The 20,705-nt window shown below is 30.6% G+C and overlaps 3 protein-coding genes across 8 annotated transcripts in view; 1 reads left to right on the top strand and 2 right to left on the bottom strand.

Moving 5' to 3' along the window:
- The window catches only part of LOC114882851 (hemicentin-2-like), a 52,756-nt gene extending 47,694 nt beyond the window's left edge, over nucleotides 1-5,062 (bottom strand). Inside the window, exon 1 of one of the 2 annotated variants that reach the window (XM_029199958.2) lies at nucleotides 4,953-5,062. The gene's annotated coding sequence lies outside the window, so the exon portion shown is untranslated. Of the gene's footprint in view, nucleotides 1-342; nucleotides 589-4,952 lie in introns of those variants that run through there. The other variant, XM_029199959.2, reaches the window with a different exon arrangement.
- LOC114882854 (probable cytochrome P450 6a14) lies at nucleotides 1,832-4,730 on the top strand. The gene is made up of 5 exons (XM_029199962.2): nucleotides 1,832-2,412; nucleotides 2,573-3,107; nucleotides 3,185-3,406; nucleotides 4,091-4,342; nucleotides 4,405-4,730. The coding sequence occupies exons 1-5, from the start codon at nucleotides 2,074-2,076 to the stop codon at nucleotides 4,569-4,571; spliced, it is 1,515 nt and encodes a 504-aa protein (XP_029055795.1). The 5' UTR covers nucleotides 1,832-2,073; the 3' UTR covers nucleotides 4,572-4,730.
- A 706-nt stretch (nucleotides 5,063-5,768) lies between the features above and the next one.
- LOC114882826 (protein ECT2) lies at nucleotides 5,769-20,598 on the bottom strand. Of its 5 annotated transcripts, none has more exons than XM_029199889.2 (17): nucleotides 19,502-20,592; nucleotides 17,857-18,067; nucleotides 17,646-17,781; nucleotides 17,356-17,565; nucleotides 17,053-17,199; nucleotides 15,698-16,960; nucleotides 15,146-15,280; nucleotides 14,837-15,086; nucleotides 14,415-14,542; nucleotides 13,946-14,342; nucleotides 13,422-13,862; nucleotides 12,860-13,014; nucleotides 12,684-12,769; nucleotides 11,438-11,530; nucleotides 10,529-10,703; nucleotides 9,153-9,271; nucleotides 5,769-8,102 (listed from the first exon to the last, which is right to left on the bottom strand). In XM_029199889.2, the coding sequence occupies exons 1-17, from the start codon at nucleotides 19,566-19,568 to the stop codon at nucleotides 8,060-8,062; spliced, it is 4,056 nt and encodes a 1,351-aa protein (XP_029055722.1). In that variant the 5' UTR covers nucleotides 19,569-20,592; the 3' UTR covers nucleotides 5,769-8,059. The 5 variants fall into 5 exon arrangements, with proteins under 5 accessions (XP_029055722.1, XP_029055723.1, XP_029055724.1 ...); XM_029199890.2 differs by having other exon boundaries at nucleotides 14,415-14,533; XM_029199891.2 differs by having other exon boundaries at nucleotides 11,492-11,530; nucleotides 19,502-20,591.
- Between the last annotated feature and the right edge of the window lie 107 nt (nucleotides 20,599-20,705).

Here is a 20,705-nt window from a genome sequence, read left to right as displayed (position 1 = left end):
GTATGAACTACCATTGAATCAATCAATTCAAGAGAATCTTCGAAAAGAAATTAAGTGTTTCTTTTAGAATTAACGCATGAAATATATTTAAAGATGACGGAAGTTTAAACGTAGAACGTCTACCGTCTTTAAGAGGTTAAGGGAACAAGAGCTATACCATGTTTATAGTCTAATCCTTTCTTAAAGAGATAAAGATGTATGACAAGATATTACGATGTTAACTGAATTTACTTAATTGTGTAATCATTGTAATTGACATTCGTAATATCATGTACATATACATATCTATTTTAATATAACGTCCCTGTACTGCAGTAAATTACGTATTATGTATGTACTTACAATTAGTCGTTCTGTAGTGCGCATCATGGCTAATTTCAGTAAGCACGTCTCACTTAACACTGTCTCACTACTATACACTTTCAAATTCCGACGATTATATACACGGTAAACAAAAATTTGCGAATAAAGGAAACCCGTTGCCCCTACAACGCGGAAGAGTATACTAAATAAAGGGCCACTGTGTAAATGCGCGATGCTATATTGCGCATGCGCATAGGTAGCGCGCTTCAACCAATCAGAGCTGAGATGCGCAGAACGACTGAAAACTGATTTGAAACAAAAACAAATCTGATATATTTGAAAGATTAAATATAAATAAACACATTTATAACAAAAATTATTTGAAAATAAATTGGGACAAATTTAATAAATTATTATGCGCATTTCAGAATTTATGTTTTGTTTTTAATTCTGTATAAATATCAATGACTAATAATTGTTATACTGACGTTGATTGATATTAAAACGCACCTACTATCGATGAAAAATACAGTAAAACTATAAAAAAAATTAAATTTTGATGTTACACAAAGTGACTAAAAAGGTAATAAAGAAGATACGAGGAACAAAAATGAAAAACTATAATGGCACGTTACGCGTATACGCCAGCAGATGTGTTTTATCGTGCACTTCACATATGGTGAGACGACAAAACGCATTTTAATCGTAGGAAATCATGGTAATTAGAAAATGTTGGCTCACCTAGCATTTTCCTACCATTTTTATAATTAATATTCTATTTCCTAGAAAATGAATATTAGGTACATATTTACATCGAATCATAAAATTCTGAAAACAATGATTTTCAATTTTTGTAATATATCAGTAAATCAAAGATAAAATCACTTCTGATATTTCCTCTTCGATCATAAGAGTTTTCTCGTCTAAAGTAGTACTATAAGTTTCATATAATAATTCCAATATCTCGTCCACAATTAATAGATGTAAACTAGAATATAAATTTCGACTAATAGATCATTGCAACTCGTTTTCCTAATGACCATTAACGCAGCACTATCTCAAGTACTTTCTATCATTGGACTCTCGAATAATTATCTCGAGTAAATTAATGTTTTTCTGATGAGAAATATAGATAACTAAACCGTACAAAAACAAGCATACAAATGTACTGAATAAGATCAAGGCATATAAATGAAGTCATAGTCCTGTTATCATGCTTATGAATCATATATTGAAAATTAATTGACACATCATTGTTAATCTTTGAAAGTGTTAATCTTAAACAGTTTTTACAACTTTCAAATATCCACAAATGAACTTAACTTTAGATTAATATCCTTGTATATGTTTTGTAAGTTTACAAAACAACTATTACATAAGAGATTAATCGCCTCAACAAACTGTTATGTAACAATCAAGTATATGCAATGCAACACTGAATGTCTACCAATACATATCTATAAATAGAACAAATTCTTTACGTAATTAAAAACATATCTACGCAAGAATAAAACTGTTTCTACCGAATCATTCGGAAAAGATACGAGTGTTTAAACGCTTGATAACCTTAAGTTACAAGTCACGCTATCTGCTCCTCGAAACACAAAACGATGTGTCGAAGAGGATGCTTATACATTTCATGCAAAACCGTGGAACACAACAGTGCAGAAGTTGAATTACGTAATAATTACATATCTCGGCGGTGTTCGAGAAAATATTACTCAGTGTTTCGTTAAACTCAGTGCTGAATTCTCATTTGAAATTGCTAAGATGTCTTGGCCACTGTTTGAGGCCGCTGGACTTCTAGCTGCGATTTTGTTTTTGTTGTATTATTACTCCACATCCCTTTTACAATACTGGGAGAAACGAGGCGCGAAAGGACCAAAACCTATCCCATTTTTGGGCAATTTTAAGGATATGTTTCTTGGAAAGAGTTCATTCAACGATTGCATCATCAAAGCCTATTACGAATTTAAGGATGAACCACTGATAGGAGTGTTTAGTGGTCACATTCCAATTTTAATTGTGAGAGATCCAGATTTAATGAAGGATGTTCTTATTAAGGATTTTTCGAAGTTCGCCGATAGGATGACAAAACCTAACGAAGAGGTACGTTTAGATCAACGATTCTTTAAGAATCTTTAAAGAAAATGGCAGTATAAGGGGAGCAGCAATTTTCAAGCTCTTAATTTTGACAATATTAAAAGTAATTTAGAAAATGAGCCTGCTAAAGCCTACAAATAATTCACTCTAATGTTATTATTTACAGATTGAGCCATTTTCATTACACCTCTTCAGGCTCGATGGAAAAAGATGGAAACCCTTGAGAACCCGTTTTTCACCCGTTTTCAGTTCAGGAAAACTGAAGGAGATGTTTTACTTGATCCTGGAATGTGGGAACCACTTCGAGAAATACCTGGACACAATGGTCTCAAAGGAAGGCAATAAAGGGGCAATAATCGACTGTCGTGATATTTCTGCAAAATTCACTACCGATGTGATCGGTTCCTGTGCGTTTGGGATCGAAATGAACGCGCTGGCAGCTGAGGACAGCGAATTTCGTGAAATGGGCAAACGAGTATTCCAAACGTCTTGGAAAACTGTCCTTAGGGACAGATTGCGAGAATATCCATTTCTGTTTAAGATCTTCGCACGATTCATTCTCGATTATGAAATCGTTGACTTTTTCACGAGAATCACCAAAGAGAGTATAGATTATAGGATAAAGCATAATGTTCATAGACATGATTTCATTGACGTTCTGGTAGACTTGAAACAAAACCCAGGAAAGATTGAACTTGAGGGTAAGCAGTTTAGAACATTTACTCTATGCAGATTACAAAATGATGAAAGATAAAGCGTAATTAATTTATTTCTACAGATTTTAATGACTTGTTCTTAACTGCACAAGCCTTCGTATTCTTTGCTGCTGGTTTCGAAACTTCCTCGGTAACGATCACTAATGCCTTATACGAGCTCGCGTTAAATCCATCGATTCAAGAGAAAGTTCGAACAGAAATACAGAACGTTCTAAAACGCAATAATGGAGAAATCACGTATGATAGTATAAAGGAAATGAAATATTTGGATGCAGTATTTCAAGGTATTACCCTTTAGTATTTAATAGAGAGTAATTCGAATAAGAGTGAGGATAGTGTCAATTTGGAGAGTGCAAAGGCACTAAAAAAAAATCCACTCCCCAGTAGCCACCACCCTCCAAATGGCGCGGGGTATGGATGAATTGAACTCCTAGGCTTGGCCAATCAAGTATCGGGTACTTGACTTTGCCTCAGCCTAAGGAATTCTCTTGGGTCGAAAAAGCTAACCCGAGTGGGTTATCAACTACACCCACCAGGGGCTTTACACCCGTTGACTGAGAGTGAGATGGTAACTGAGATGATTCTGAGTAACTTTATTCTTTACTAAAATACTCGTTAATGCTTAGTTTTTAAATTATTGATGAAAAGATACCGAGCAATCAGAGCGCGCATAGTGCGCGGGCTCAACCGCGAGAGCGTCGGCTATGAACCGCACCCGACCGTGGCCGCAAACAAACTACTCGACAGCGCGTCGGTTCGTAGCCAACACTCCTGCGCCCGCGCCTACGCCTGCGCCTGCGCCCGCGCCTGCGCATTATGCGCGCTCTGATTGCTCGGTGTTTTTCTGTAATAATTCAAAAACCTGGCCTTATTAAGCGTTCTGGTAAAGGAAAAAGTTGTTCAGAATTACCTCAGCAATCATCCTATATGAAGTGTGAATAATATTTATCATCTTTTGCTTTTTATAGAAACATTAAGAAAATACCCAGTGGTATTATGGTTATCCAGAAAAGCAACAACAAATTACACATTCTCGGGTACAAAAGTGAACATTGAAAAGGGTCAACTTGTAATTTTGCCTGTTTTCGCTATTCAGCGTGATCCAGATATTTTCCCAGACCCGGAAGTCTTTGATCCTAACAGATTTACGGATGAGAGTGCTAAAACCAGACATCCAATGTTATTTTTACCATTCGGAGATGGTCCAAGAAATTGCATTGGTAAGACATTTAATTAAGTTAATTAATTCAGAGATACATTTTTGCATTTGTTTTTTCTTCAGGTGCAAGGTTCGCCAAGATTCAATCAAAGATAGCTATGATCAAATTTTTATCAAATTTTAAAGTTGATGTTTGTGAACAAACTGTTAAAACGTACGAAATAGAAAAAAAGTCATTATTACTTTTACAACCATCACACGAAGTTAATCTGAGGATAACAAAAATTTAGACCTAACAACATGAAAAGAGGAATATGAGCTAGTCAGAGAATTGTCTTGTTCTGACTGTCAAAATTCTGATTGCGCCAAGGACGAAATGTAAAAAAATACATTTACAGCAAAAAATATTTCAAAATAAGCTGAGGAGCTTGGAAAAATTATTTTGTGATTTTTGTACATTGTTAATAAATTAAAGAGAAGTCTTTATAATTATATATTCTACAGTTTCATTATTACTTCATTATCAAATATTGCACCCAGACACGAAGCTGTCGTTTAGTTCCTTAATTATTTTTAAAATTCTATTAGCAAGACAGCAATGTCTGTTACGAATGCAACACTGCTGACAAAAATGGACAACATGCAATTACGTCTTGAATAAATGAACTTACCACCAGGCTAAATACTTGGACTATACTATCTGTAATTCATCCCTTCCTAGCAGAATGGAATACCCTGTATCTGGCATGGTAGTAACCCTAAGACAATGTAATGATACTGATTGCGCCTGTTGATGGCATACACTGTTGTAGAAAGGGCAGCAAGGTTCTACTCGCCTACTTTACTTCGGTATAGATGGCACTAAAAAAAAACCCGGTCGGTAAACTGTCGAGTAGTTTCCGCCGTTTTCGTATAGGTAGCGCCGTGGTCGAATTTAAAACATTTTATCGGCGGGAGAATTTGAATTAATATTTATGTTGTTCATATTCCTTAATGACATACTGAATTTTATGAAATTGAATAATGAAAAATTATACCGGGGCAAGAATCAAAATTACATTTTTCTGTTTACATAATAAAGAGTAAATTTATACAATCAATTACAGTATCATATAAATAGTAACAACTATGCGCAAATTACAAGTATTACAATATTATGAGTGTAGTAAAAAACATTCTCTGTGCTATACTACACTTACATGGTACTTATCAGTAATATTTACAATGCTCCACATTAAGCGCAATTTCTCCTCTTTCGGTAGGAGAAAAACACCATTAATGAAGCTTAACAAGTTCAAATATTTTGTGGAACGTGAGACGTGGAACATGTTCCACAAATTGTAAAACGTCGAGACATTGACTTTTTTTTGATTAGACAGTTCATAGAAAATTAGGATACCTATCACAGTCCATGGACACAGATGTATATGAAAAGTATATTATTAGTTTGAATCTCTGTTTCAAATTTACAAGTCTACAAAAGAAAAAGACTTCAAAAAACAATTTCATTGTTTTCTACAATTATTCTCAAGTTCTTTGTATCGTCTTGATTAATATGTTTCAATTTGTCCATGTACAGTGCTAGAAGATGTGTTTTTTGGTTTGGTCAGAAGTACAAACGACCGTTTCATGGAAGTTAAGACAATAGATGACGTCAAAAGTCTTAAGAATCTAGTATAAGTTAAAAATTGATATAGAAAGAGCTACCAGAGCTCTCCACAATTATTCGCGAAAACGCCCTTTTAGTGCAAAACGAACGGTTACAAAAATATGAAGAACTTTTTTCTTTTATATCAAAGATATTAATGGTCCTTTCTCTGTAAAGGCACATTTGAATAGATATTGTACGCAAGAGTCAATGAGGCAAGAATTTCACTAAATAGATTAAGTCCTTGTAAAAATCTGACCAACTTTTCTTTCTTTACAATCTTTCTTATTCTCTTATTTTCCCTTAAATATAAAGGAGAAAAGAAAATGTATTTTCTCTTTATTCTGTTCTTTTATGAGAAAAGAGCATTGTTAGAAGTTATTAAGAAAGATTACAAGTAGTATAATTTGTTATTACAAGGATCTTAAGTGTAATTGACATTAGTATTTAATTAAAAAATTTCTTTTCATTAATTTTGATTTTAAGTGACATATATACTTTTAAATCCATAATCTTAATTTTTAGTTGATTATAGCTAAGTATATTTATTGGCAATATCTTTTAGCAAGAATAATATTGAATTCGAGCGCTAATAAGATCTTTTTCTGAAACTCATCTTAAGTTCAAAAATTCAATTTCTAAAAGCTGACATTTTTGTTTCAAAATTTAATCTTCCTCTAAATATATGAAAATCACAACTATTATTTGTAATTGACCAAGTAGCTGAACATAGAAACAAGTTTTTAAACCTTTTCTAATCCACCAAAAATATGTTTTAGGCAATGATATTGTTTTTCTAATGAACATACTAAAAGTATTATGTACTTGAATCTTGTAATAAGTTCATTTAAACAAACTGCTCACAGAGCTGAAACATTTTCAAATATTTGTTGTATATTATAAATAAAATGTAATACTCATTAGAGTATTACAATATATACTTCTTAAAAATAGTTACTATACACCCAAGAAATTGCAACATAGAAAATAGATTTTTCATTTATACCAATATTCTATCCCTTATAAGACATGTAATGAATCTCACAAACGTTCACAATGTTGAAAAATTAAATGTTCTACGGAATTTTTATAATGCAAATTACACATACGGTTTTTACAACTGAATATTTTCATGAATATCTCAAAACTACGATTAATTATATCTTTAAAATGTCAGCAATTACAATAAGCGTATAATCAAAGAGATATAAAAGAGGTAACAGTAATGTAACGCTAATAAACTATGGTTCCCTATATCTATTTTATACTACCTATACATTATTCAGAACAAAGATGGTTTTGATTATTTATGCGTATCTTACTTTTCTATTGTATTTTCATTCAACCTCTTTCCTATACTTCACTATGATATGCTTATGCTATTAAGAAATGAAAGTAGAAATGTAATAAGATACATTACAGTACCGTAAAGGTGATACATAAAGGCAACATAGTACCGTATAGACGATAGAGTCATAAACAGTTATTGCAATTTACATGTATGAATTAAAACCGCAATGATAAAAACCATGGCAGTTGAATTAAAGCTTGGATAAGAAATATATAGTTAATGTTAATTTCTGAAATTAACATTAAGTAATTACTTCTTTCGTTATTGAGAGCCATAAATTGTGTTCATTGTCGTATGTTCTAAACATATTTGTCATAGGATAAGATAAAATGGCACAAATTTCATTGTACATATTTTCATTTCTTATAAAAGATGTAGAACACTGGAAACGTTAATATCTTTTCTTGTTCTTTAAAAGTTCAATTTCATTTGCCTTCCTGAGACAAGTTCGAATTTATATAAATTAACGTTCAATACGGTATTAAATACGGTACATCGTTAATATGCAATTGCAGTTGCTTAAAATGAAACTGACAATGTACATTTTCTTTACAATAATCTGTGTGGTTCTATTGGCACATGGCTAATACAAATTTTGAATTTCACTTGAAAATATGTTTTCTGGCCTTTACACATAAGTACCTTTTACAGTTTCATTCATTTAGGGAGTGTTGCAAACATACTCTTCCCATTAACGTTCATAAAATTTTCTACTTTCACATAAATCTCTCATTGACACCAAAGAAAATGATACAGTATAGGTATGCATGCGTTGTACTTCAAAGATCGGATTTGTCCTGCATGACTTCCTCCGAACAATTTCTGCAGGATAAACAAAGTCACGTGAAAAATACTATAAGAACCCATAAAATGAAAATAATTGCACCAACTCATACACATATAAAAATCAAGTACACTTTCAATTTCATACCTTGCATTGACTTTAGCAATAAATTAATTTACAAATGTAATATAAACAGAGTTGGTGAAGAGACTTATATAAAATAAATATTGATGATAATAAAGATATTAAGAGTAAATTTTAATATGATACATCCGAAAGAGTAGCAAGCAAGCTTGTCTTGAAATATACTAATGTAAAGAATCAAAGTCTAAGAGAATTAAATAAATATGCATTAGTTAGAAGCTAAGTATTAAATTAATTTTTGTCATTTGTTAATATTCTAATTAATACTATAGGCACTAATTAGATACAATTTGTAGTGTTACTGTGATAGTATTGAAATTAGGTACTTATGAATAGTATTAATTTCAAAAGGGAAAACAATTGTAAACTTTTGATATAACACAAACTATAAGAAACCGTATAGGTGAATTTCTTTTTTCACAAAATTATACACATACGAACTATACTAACAAGCGACATTATACCTTCAACTGAAAGTAATTATTAATACAACAGTGCATTTGCAAATTTCATATGTTATTATCAGCTCTCTTCAATCAAAATGAGTATTCTTTTTGATCAATAATCCATAACACGTTACAACGAATCAATCGTCAATTTTCATCCAAGCTTTTCCAAAGCAATGAATTTCTTCTAAGTACAGTAATAATAAATTTTATATTATTACTAAATATACTTGCAACTAGAATTTTTATACCAGTCTTTGTATAATCGTTTAAAATTTTACACAGGAACATATTGGTACATATTTACCAACATGTGAGATGTATTTGTTACGTATATGGATCTTACATGTATTGTAAATGCTGCCTTTGATGAAACAATAAACACAAAATGATGAAAAAGGTTTAAGGCACATGAATAATGGAAGAATTGACCAAATGTGGTTACGCAACAACAGCAAATGAGAAAAAAATGGTAGCTTCTAATATACTAATTACAACCTTCTTAATGAAGCCATACTGAGGGAACTGCATTTGGCCTTTCGTGTCGGTTGAACCGACATAGGTGCTACTAGAACATCATCTCTAGATGGCGAGCCTGAACCACCATTACCCAGCTCCTGGAAAGATACACGAATATCTATTTATCCTACTCATATATACACAAACAAAATCACTTAAGACACACAAGTAACATTTAGTTTGCTAGCAAAGAACAGAAAGAACAACTAATGTACCATGCAAGTTCATAGGTGTATTGAAGAAAAAAATGCTTATACATGTGGTTTTTCTCAGTGCAAATATATTTTACAAAAAAGTAACGTAAAGAAAAGTAAGAAAATAACAAAAAGGGATCCAGCCTTGAGTTTATAAATGAAAACAAAAATTAAAAAATTTTTTAAAAGTTTGCTATTACAAAACAACTTTATAAGGGGGCGAGTTAACTTTATAAAAATATCAACGTTTTAACATTTGTAGAATCTACTTCTGAAAGTATCGCCCTAATTATTAACAAGATAAATTTAAAGTTCTGTATTTAATTTGTGACGCGAAGTATTTTGATCCAGTCGAAACACTGTGTGACGTCATTTTCCTAAAATCAATGTCATCTATTGAAAAAATATGATTCTATTTTATCCTCCTCTCTACTCCTTTTCACAAGAGGAAATTTTCAGAAACTAAATTACTGTTCTTTACATATTATAAAATGAATATTAATGAACTGTTTAGCACTGAATTATTCAACAAATGTTTGTTAAGATAAACGTGCTATATTATACTTACGTGATAGAAAATGAAAATGTATTCATTAACGCTACAGCAGCATAAACATAGAACTGTATGATTAATCTTGTATCGAAAGAAACATAGCAAAAAGGACAAGATCGACATACACTATGGATAAATTAATGTAACTCGTAGAATAACAAATTAAGCAGAATAATATATTAAAATGTATATAAAAAAAGAACAATATGTAATAATTAATATACAATAAATTAATCTTTTGAAGAAAAAGCGAACACAGTAAAAAAAGAAACAGATAAATATCTTAATCAACGTTTGAAAATCTGTAAAGATACAATATCAAGAACATCAAAATATGTACAAAAGCAATAATATTCTCATGGTTCCATAACCATGATCTTTAAATAGATCCTAGTAGAAAGAGTAAAATGGCCAAGATAAGAAAAGGTAGTTAATTAAAAGCAAAATGAAAGTTACAGCAAGCAAAAATTAGATGGAGAAATTAAAAGCTATTTTAAGAGAAGACAATCTCCTGTCGTGAAATGAAAGTAAATGAGGAGAAATGGAAAAAAAAGTATAAGCATATACTAAAGAAAAAAAATTCATGCGATAATAAATTGTCAACTAACGTTAATGTTATTGCAACTAGCAAGTCGCATCTGTGCAAGCTGTTGACTCGCTGGTGTAAGACTATTAGTTGATCCAAATGGTGACATCATTGTTGACATTGCTCTCTTCAACTTGCTTGGAGTTTTATTAAAACTAAACGCTCTGCCGACTTTCATCCTTGTACGAGAAGCAAACCTGAAGAAAAACATTTATTGCAGATTTATTTAAACTTTAGTTTCCATATAGAAATAGAACTGAAGCATTTATTGAAATTTTATTTTCCCTGATCGATATAATTATTATGTTTGAATAAACGAATTTATCAAATAACATGTTGCAAAATAATTTATAGGAACATGCCACTGAACAGAGGGAAAATAAATTTTCTAGCAAATCAAGGGATGTAGCAAACCCCAAACCTTAATAAACCAGTTCAAGTAAAAATTATACCACAATTTTAATATGCATGCAAAAGGTGAATTGTAGTTTAGCAATAATTTTGGAATCTTTTCATGCCAGACTATAGATACTACAAGACTATGTTATAAATGGAAGAATATATGTATATAAAAAGAATTTATAATTCCAGAAATACAGATTTTTAAAGATAATTACTAAATCTTTTGTCATTTATTAATAAGAACACCAATGATTGAAATATATTAGTCATGTAAATTATTATGAAGATATGTGTTAAAATTTTCAATATTTTCAATGTATATATATGTATATATAAAATCTTTCAATCAATTGATGTTAATGATCTTAAACAGGCTGATATGCTTGAACTGGTCAAACTATTTTCGCGGAGCAATATAATTCTATAAATTTCATCATAAAAAACTGAAACTGATTGATTCAAATAAGCAAGGAATAAAGGACCAAAGCGAGTAAAAAAAAAATGTAATCAGCCTGGTGCGAAAACTGACGGTAGTGGGACATGTAACGTGGTTTCACACATGCTATTGAGTAGGAACACATACGGGTCCATATACTCCAGGTAAAAATTATGAAATAGGCTCCTGCAACCAAACGAGTCGTCGCCCCATTATTTTTTGTTAACATGCAATACAGGAGAAAAACGGTTTAAAATATCTAATAACTTTTTCCTTCGCAAATATGCATACTATATCTTATACAAATTAATCTTCCTTTTTTTTTTATTTCCCTATTTAATATTTGTGCTAAAAGTGCAATGATCTTACAATTTTTAATCAGGGATTGAAACAGTTTTTCAGATTCTATTTAAAACAGTTATAAGAAATTAAATAATTTTACAATTGTTATCAGTAAGAAAAAATACTTGCTCATATGGTCCCAGTTATAGTTCCAAAACAGTTCAATATCAGTTCTAAAAACGATTTTGTAACAGTTTCATATGGGTTTTAATAGTAACAGATAAATTCTGATAAAGTCAGGTAAAATTATAAAAAGTATTCCCCTGTAACCTACAGTAATACTAATACCTACAACGCCTACAATAGTAATAGACAGTTAAAAGGCAAAGACCCTCTTGAGATTTCTAGAATTTAAGATCATTTCAAGCGAACCAGAATAAACTGTGTCAAGTAAATCTTAAAAGTGGCGTTTTGCTATATCATATTGACTACCTTACTTTATTTTTCTACATTAGAATAATCAATTAAATTAGTATCAGATTAATATTACATTTGTATTAAAATTGTGTTAAGACAAAATATTAGAACAATATTGTTAGTATTAAGATAGGTAAAGTATTATTATGAACTGTTATGGAATCGACATTAGAACCAACACTAGAACAGAAATCAGAATCTTGTTCAATAGTTTTGATTTTTCGTCCTTAAAAACGAAAATCACTGTAGTAGTTCAATCCCTGTTTATAATACATACATTCTATGAACAAGCTAAAAAACCTACAGCCTAACAAACTTTAGTAATAATACAGCGAAGTTAAACTATACTAAAAGAATAGATATACTAACTAATCATTTATCCGTTTTATATACGAAAATTATACTTCTAAAAATATTTCTCTAGAAAAACTGTAAGTATTATGTACATGATAATATAATTTTTAAGTCATGGATATGGTGTTTTAAATTACAAAAAAAACTTACTTACAGTTACAAGAGAAATATAATTACTTCGAATATTAAAATTATACAACGAATATAGATTAGTTTTTCTACTTACTTAAATGCTTTACTTAATGTTCCCAATGCTACATCACTTGTGTCAATTTCAAGTTGATGCGAGTCTAAACTTATCAAGAACGTATCCTAAAAAATAAAAAAATTTACATAGTGATAATGAGAAAACAGACTAAAACTAAACTACTAAAATTCATTGTTTCGTGCAATGTAACTTACCGCATCAGGTTTACATACTGTATTAGCCATTTGCCTGCATAAGGTTCGTAAATAATTTGTCTTGTTTACTTCCTCATCAGTGATTGTAAACGAAAACAATTTCTCTTTTAATTCTTGATTACTTCTCACCATTAAAGCAAATACTTTATGGCATTCTACAAGCATGCATAGTACATATTTCATGTCAGAAACATTTTCAACACACATATAAATATAAGATTTCTTATAAATGTAAATATACAAAAGGGTTCAGAAACATTATTAAACGTTGTATATACAATGCTTATTGAAATAGAATCTCGACATTTTCCGCGCCAAGGGCTCCAGGCGCGGAGCAAGAAATTAGGGTGGCGTTGCAATGTCACTTTACCGATGCTTTCTTCACACTTCGTTTATGTACGCGCGAGGGAATATGTGTGTGCAAGAGGCGTTCCTAACCGGAAATTATCTAGCAGGAAAATATCGAGGTTCCACGGTAAGTACTATTATAAGAAATATCACTACAATAAAGTTAAAATTAAAAAATGGAAAATATTAACAACACCTCAGTTTAAGAACTTACCATCAGTTTCTTTTATATCCACAACCTTTTTTATCGTACTAAGTGATAACATTTTGATATGTTTATACGGCTTTCCCTGACTTAATTTAGTCGTGTGCAATCCATTTGCTGTATTCGGACTCTTTAATGAATTAAAAGCTTTCGACCTTTTCTTGCATATTTCAAGAGTATCAGTAAACAGGAATAGAACTAAATGATCGCCACGCCCACTTAGACCCTCACTAAGTTCCATCACGTCGCATTTACCAATGAATGATCGATGTGATGAAACTAAATGCGGTGGACAGTTGTCAATTTCATTGAAAATGTCGAACATAACTAACTGGCCTTCGGTTTTTCTTTTATCTTCATTTATATACGTCATGACTTCTTTAATACTGCTAATGGATAATTCCAATGCACTATGATCTGGATTATTTTTACTGGTGTGTTTAAGAATATCTGTAATATAGAAATATTAGAAATATTAGTTATCCGTAGTTAATTATAAGAATTCATTGAATAATTAAAATTAATAAATTTACCGTTTAGTAATAAACTAATACTGGGCAATCTTTGTACCGGTTTAATCAGTAATTCCTTTAAGCTTTGTCTGCCACATTCTGGTTTAGTCTGACAAACTTTCAGAAAAGCGTGAAATCGCGATTTATTTTGATCACACTGATCGAGCATCTCCTTTGTATTTTCGAAGAAATTGACATATGGTGGATACGCCTTGACTAGGTCAGGTGCGAACTTCAGAAATATATTACCTATACTTATATCCTCCATCCAATGAGTGGCACTGTATCTCAATTCTTCTAACATTTTTTTATGAACCTCATAAATGGGTGGAAAATTTCCAAATATAATTTTAGCTTCTGTACCATTTAATAATTCGCCACTTGTATCTATGAGATCTTCCAGCGGTGATTTAAACAGCTGAAAGCAAATAAATATTGCATTATACAAATACATTATATCGTTATTTGATGTAATACATCAATATATTACCGTCATTATTGTACTAAGAATTCCAACATAATTTGACTCTGTTTGTACTAATTCTAAGAAAACTTGATGACGCGGTGATAAATTTTTCCTAGCGTTGTCCGTATTAACAGCTTCCACTTCTGGAATATCTGACAATTATTATTAATTCAATTTTATATTATCTTCCCCTTCGTATGGTTCATATCACATGTTATTATCAAACTTATACAATTGTTAGGGCATGTTAAATAAAATAAAAAGATATGGAATGTAATATTTTAAATTAAAAAAATAAATGAACCACAAAGGAAGGGAAGATGTTGCAGGATAGTTAAAAAAGCAGCAAAACGTTTCACAGAATAATAGTTAAATAACAATCTTAAACATTGTAGATATAAATTATAAGAAAAAAAGGAAATGTGTAAATGTTAAAAGTAACTAACCATCAAGTAGTGGCTTCTCTGGACTTGTTGTACAGTCCAGGAAACTTCCACTAACACTTAAATGCCCTGCATCACTGATACTAGATCGTCTCTTATGCAATGCTGGTGAATCTGTACCATTCTGAACCAGACTAGATAAAGTATCTGCTAAGCGTTTACGTTTCCGTCTCGTGGATGCTGTGCTTGGGGTAACAGCTTGCTGACTATCACGTCTTGCTGCTACAGTTGGCGATAGAACGGATTCTAAATACTAGACATAAAATAAACCATTAGACGAAGATACTTATATAATAATGTTATTAAACTTACATCCTCAAATAAATATTCCTTCTCGTCAGCAGCACCTTCGTTTTGCACAGATGTCCAAAACCATTCAGCTTTTACAATGTGAGCTCTTACAGAAGCTAAATCCGGTAATGCACTTACATTTGATTCATCCACAACCTAAAATAATAATAATTAGTTAGTATGTAATAATGTGTATCTTTTTTAATAATTGGGACGAATACAATAGATATATATTGAAACATACAACATACAAAATTTTGTTATTTCCCTTTCCAATGTTATAACATAAAATCCATAATCGTAGAGTATGCTATGTAAGTTATAATATATGAAATACTAATTATATAAATATACAACGTTACAAGGTAAAAAGGACACAATCTCATGTATTTATATTAACATTAAATCACAGTGAAAACAGACAAATAATTTATCATTAATAATCTCTACATTTGTACCCATTCTGACAATACATTTCTCTTTGCTTACAACTCAACAATTAACCAAATAAACTACTGATTGTTTTCACAATCTACATAATGATCTAATGTTTAAAAAAAAAAGTAAAAGTACCAAAGATAATGTTTTGTCCTCCTGTTTCTCCGATTTCAAACGATCGCCCTTCAAAGGGCAAAGTTTAGAAGAAACATTTGAGTATTTTCCATCTGATGCAAAAATATTTCTCGCACCAAGTTTAGGCTTTGATAATTCTGCTACCTTAGCATGTACAGGAAGAGGACTAGGTAAAGGAGTATACTTTTGCCTTTGATGAATTTCTGGAATTTGGTGACATGGACTAACCACAACGTATTGTTTAAGTATCGGAGAAAAATTTAAACGATTAAACTTTGATAAAATAGATGAATTCAGTTTACAGGTATTCAAAAAATTGTTTCTTCTCATTCTTGTAGGTGAATTATGCAGAAGAGAATCGTTCAATTCTGAGTCATACTGTCTTAATAAATTTGGTTGAGAATGTATTCTCTTAAATTTGAATTTATCTGGTGAAGTGATTTTACGAATGGAGATACAAGACTTAGCTTTACTCCACTTAATATATCTCCTAGGGGTTGTAATTTTCTTGTTAAGAAAAATAGAACTATGTGGACATTGTGTATTCTTGCAAAATTTTAATAAATGAGCTTTACTATTAGAACAGTGATTATTTATGTATCTAGTAACTCTTTTCTTGCACAATGTAGATGACTTAATATTATGTAACCCTGATCGAGTATATGCGTTACCATTATCACTGTTCTCGTTTGAAATAACATCTGGCACAATGTTTCCAGTTCTTTTGTTACTGTAGTCTAATGAATATGGAAACATAGTGGATGGAGCAAGAAAATTAGTTTGTTTCGATGCACTTAAATCATTTGTTGATGTCATACTAGAATACTTTGTAGACATATCGATACCAGAATCAGTTCGTAATATTGATGATTTAGACGTATTGTAAGATTCATCTGGAATACTTAGATAATCGTTTAAATTATCATCTATACAGATCGCTGAATCCTGACTGATATCATCTGGTACAGAATGATTGCATCTGTTTTCTTTACATTCTAAATACTGATGAATGCAAGGACAAAAGTTAAATGGAAGATGACTACTATTTTGCTTGTTTATTAAATTAATGTGGCTATTGTTGCAGATATATAAAGGATTTACTTTTTTCATATTAGGTATAGTATTTGTGTATGGGTTATAGAAAGTAAAGGAAAATGGTTTTGTTTCCATATAGTTTGGAGTGTAATTAGGATTTTTAGTAGATGGTAGCATATCAAAAGCACTGCTTGATTTCTTGTATTGATGACTTCCTAAATCTGTTACCTAAGGAATGTAGTGTTCTTTGTGTATCAAATGTTTATGTTGTATGCTGTGTATAAAATTCATTGGTTATTGAGTATGTTTGATAAGCTTACCACATGTGTACAATTAGGATCATCAATTTCTGTAGATTCACCGCCTTGTTGTTGTAAAACTTCACACATATGACGCTTTTCCTCTTCAGGGAAACCAAAAAAACATACTTTTGCACCAAAAAATGGTTTTAGTTTATAGGTTGTAATCTGTGTAAAAATAATAATTCTGCACATTAAATGTAAAATTTTTTAATTCTATACACTCTTCCATTTTCTTTAGTAAAGACTTAGATGATATGAATAAAAATTAAATAAAAGATGATTGTGTAGCTTTTATGTTGTTATTATTATTCAGATTATTACCAATTCTTCATTATTTCCGTAATTGGAAATATCGTCTTTGGCATTCCATAGTGCTATTACCCACTCCATTGACATAATAGGGACCCTAAATGTAACAGCATACCGATACTTATCTCCACCACAACAGTTGGCAATGAGATGCGTCACCTTAGCACCCATTTCTTTTCTAATACTTCCACCCATATTGTGAATCATGTTGATCAGTTTAGTCTATAATATCAATCATTAATATAACAAATATATTAAAAATTATAGTATCATATATTATGAAGTAATAATTTGAGACATACCAATTCATCTTTTTTCCTGAATCCAGTAAACACTACTACTGTGCCTACCATAGCTTGTGTATACATTGGTCTATTAATACTAGGTAATGAGTCCTTTCTTTCTGCCAATTGCAGAAGTGCCGTCGGTCCCAAAATTCTACAATATAACCAAAAATCAAAGCTTTTTTATTATCTTTAAGAAAATTAATATATGAAAAGAGACACGACGAACCTATGAGCACTTTTATGAAGAGCATCATATTCAGGTCCCTCAAACTTTTTTAATATAAAATAAGTACAATATGCTGTATCTTCTACATATTCTAAACCAGTTTCTGATTTGAGAACAGGTACGTTAAACTGCTGAGCAGCTGCACCAAGTGCAGGATCATCACCAGCTGCACCAATTAAACATATCCTTTTCTTACGCGGTATAATCACATCTGAAATTAAAAGAAAAACAATTTTTATTAGATAACATCATTAACAAAAATGTAAATAACATTTTTACTTAATATAAATATTTTTATTTTCAATAAATTAATAAAATTCAAATAACTATGATTTATTATTGTTATTATAAATAATTCTTTATAAAAATTTAAAAAGTGACTGACAAAAGAATAAAGGATGAGACATTAATAGTAATATATACCCTATAAATTATCAAAACCACAAATTAACCACTAATTATTCAAACAATAACCACAGTTGAAAAGAATGACAATTTTAGAATGATGATTCATGAATACAATAAATACATAGAAGTTGACAGTAAAGGTAATCCTTTTACATTCAGAGGCACAAAGTGCAGTAAACATCTATTGTTCCAGGCCTAATCTCATTTCACATAATAGGTACCAAACAATCCTCCCCTATTCCTTTCTCTTTTATATCTTAAATACCCCATAAATAAGCATATATAAATAATGACAAACCTAACATAAATTTCAGATGTATGGATAGAAGATATTGAAAATACAATTTCTGTTTATTTATTAATGAGTCACTGATTAATAACAAGTTTAGTGATATTTCAAATGACCTCACTCTAAAATGCTTTAATTACTCATAAAAATGTCAACATTTCTTTTTTTCAAAATTTATACCAACAGAAATTTTCTGTTTACCTAACAATTAATCATTGAAATTATTAATGAATTATCTACTAATGAAAATTTAGTGATATTTTTCAATGATTTGTTAAAAATTTTTTACAATTATACTGATACATGAAAGAAAATAAAATCTGTATACATTTAATAGTTACTTATTAATTAATAACGAAAATTTGACAAATGTATTGAAATATTTTGTCTACAAAATAGTTACATAAATACATAATAAAGATAATGTTACAATAAACGGAATATTTTATAAAAAATCATGTCGCATTTCAAATAAAATAATTCATAACAAATTATATATTTTCAATTAACAGTAATTTGTTTATATGTATAGAAAACTAACTTAACTAAAGAACAAATACGAAACGTATTATCGGTTCAAAACAAATACGTATACAACGAATAATAAGAAAACTTGTACTAATATTTTGAAATGACAAATTGTACATTTCTGACGTAATTTTGTGGAATAAGTCAAGGACAAATTTTTATAAGGAACCACTGACATTCCTTTAATGGTCAATTCAGAACGTTGCACGAAAATATACTACAAAAATAAGGAATATTATGTCGTGATTTATCTGCGGATCACGGCGAGTGACAGATATAAGACACTAACATTGTCGCGTGAGTTTTGATAATGAGTGAGGTAGGGTTAGTTACCACAGGTGCTCTCCGTCTAGACATCAATTAATAACATACGTAAATTCCCAAGGATGATATTAAAAATGAAAGTATCGGCGGACTTACGTTCATTTCTAACTGTTTCTTCACTATTTATATCACTGATACTGCTATGAACGCTTTGCTCTTCCATTTTGGCCGTTAGTTACAACATCGTTCTGCTCGTACGCTCTTCTTCGTACTGATTATTGGAAGCGCCTCCTACAGGCGAATCCAGCGAGAAAAAGAATTCAGAAAAATAAGGGAAAACCGTGGAGTACGATAGCGCAACGTATGGCACCCCCAAATAATGATGACAAAACTGAAGCTCAAACCCTAAACAGGTCTTTCAGGTGTACTTTTTTTCACGGATCTTACAGTACACGGAATTCTTCAGCATCTGTGTGCGTGTGTGCTATATGTTCACATATATATGCTTTGCTGTTGGCACTGAAAGGCACTTATCGTCGGCATTTATTTAAAATCCATTATGAACACAACATCCGTGTGGTCCATAGTCATTCAACCGAGGTTGACATGACTGTCATGGAGTTGTGCGAAGACGTAATTATTCACAATAACGTAATTTAAAAATTTTTTTCGTCTTTTTGTATTCAGAACTCTCACTTTTACTATCTGTTGATTGCTAATTTTGCTCCGTTTTTAACTATATCGCTAATACGCAATTATTTCACTCACTTCAGATTGGTGTGAACAATTCGTTTTATCGTTTACAAAGAAATTGATAAGTTCAAATTAAATATTTGTATAACACTATGATAAATTTTCGTATGGAAATATAATGTGCACAGAATTAAAAGATATATAAAGAGAAAATGGCTTACTATAAGAAATAGTATTTTAATGATATTTATTGATTTGAAATATTGAAAACCAATAAGTAATATATGACAGCGACAGATCACACGCGCCGTTAACATCACTATTGAGATGAAGTTATCGCTAATATCATATATCTGTATAGTGTTTTTTACGTCACAAGATGCCAACCATTTTTTCACTATATCTTCGAATTACATAAATGACAACTGTTGCAAATTATATTTCTACACCAACAAATATATAAATAAAAGAATTATATTAAAATTATAAATAAAGAAACTTACATAAGATTTAGTATTTGAGCTTTTTAGTGCTTAGTACTTAAATATTTGGTAACATTGAATATGCGCCATGTTTTTTCTGTTTACAACTTAAATTCTTAAAATACTAAATAATTAATTTTTAAATAAACATTACAAATGAAGTTTTATATTAATGCTGTTGAATT

Source organism: Osmia bicornis, chromosome 15 (genome assembly GCF_907164935.1).
Source record: "Osmia bicornis bicornis chromosome 15, iOsmBic2.1, whole genome shotgun sequence".
NCBI lineage: Eukaryota > Metazoa > Arthropoda > Insecta > Hymenoptera > Megachilidae > Osmia > Osmia bicornis.
This window is presented reverse-complemented; position numbering and strand designations above follow the sequence as displayed.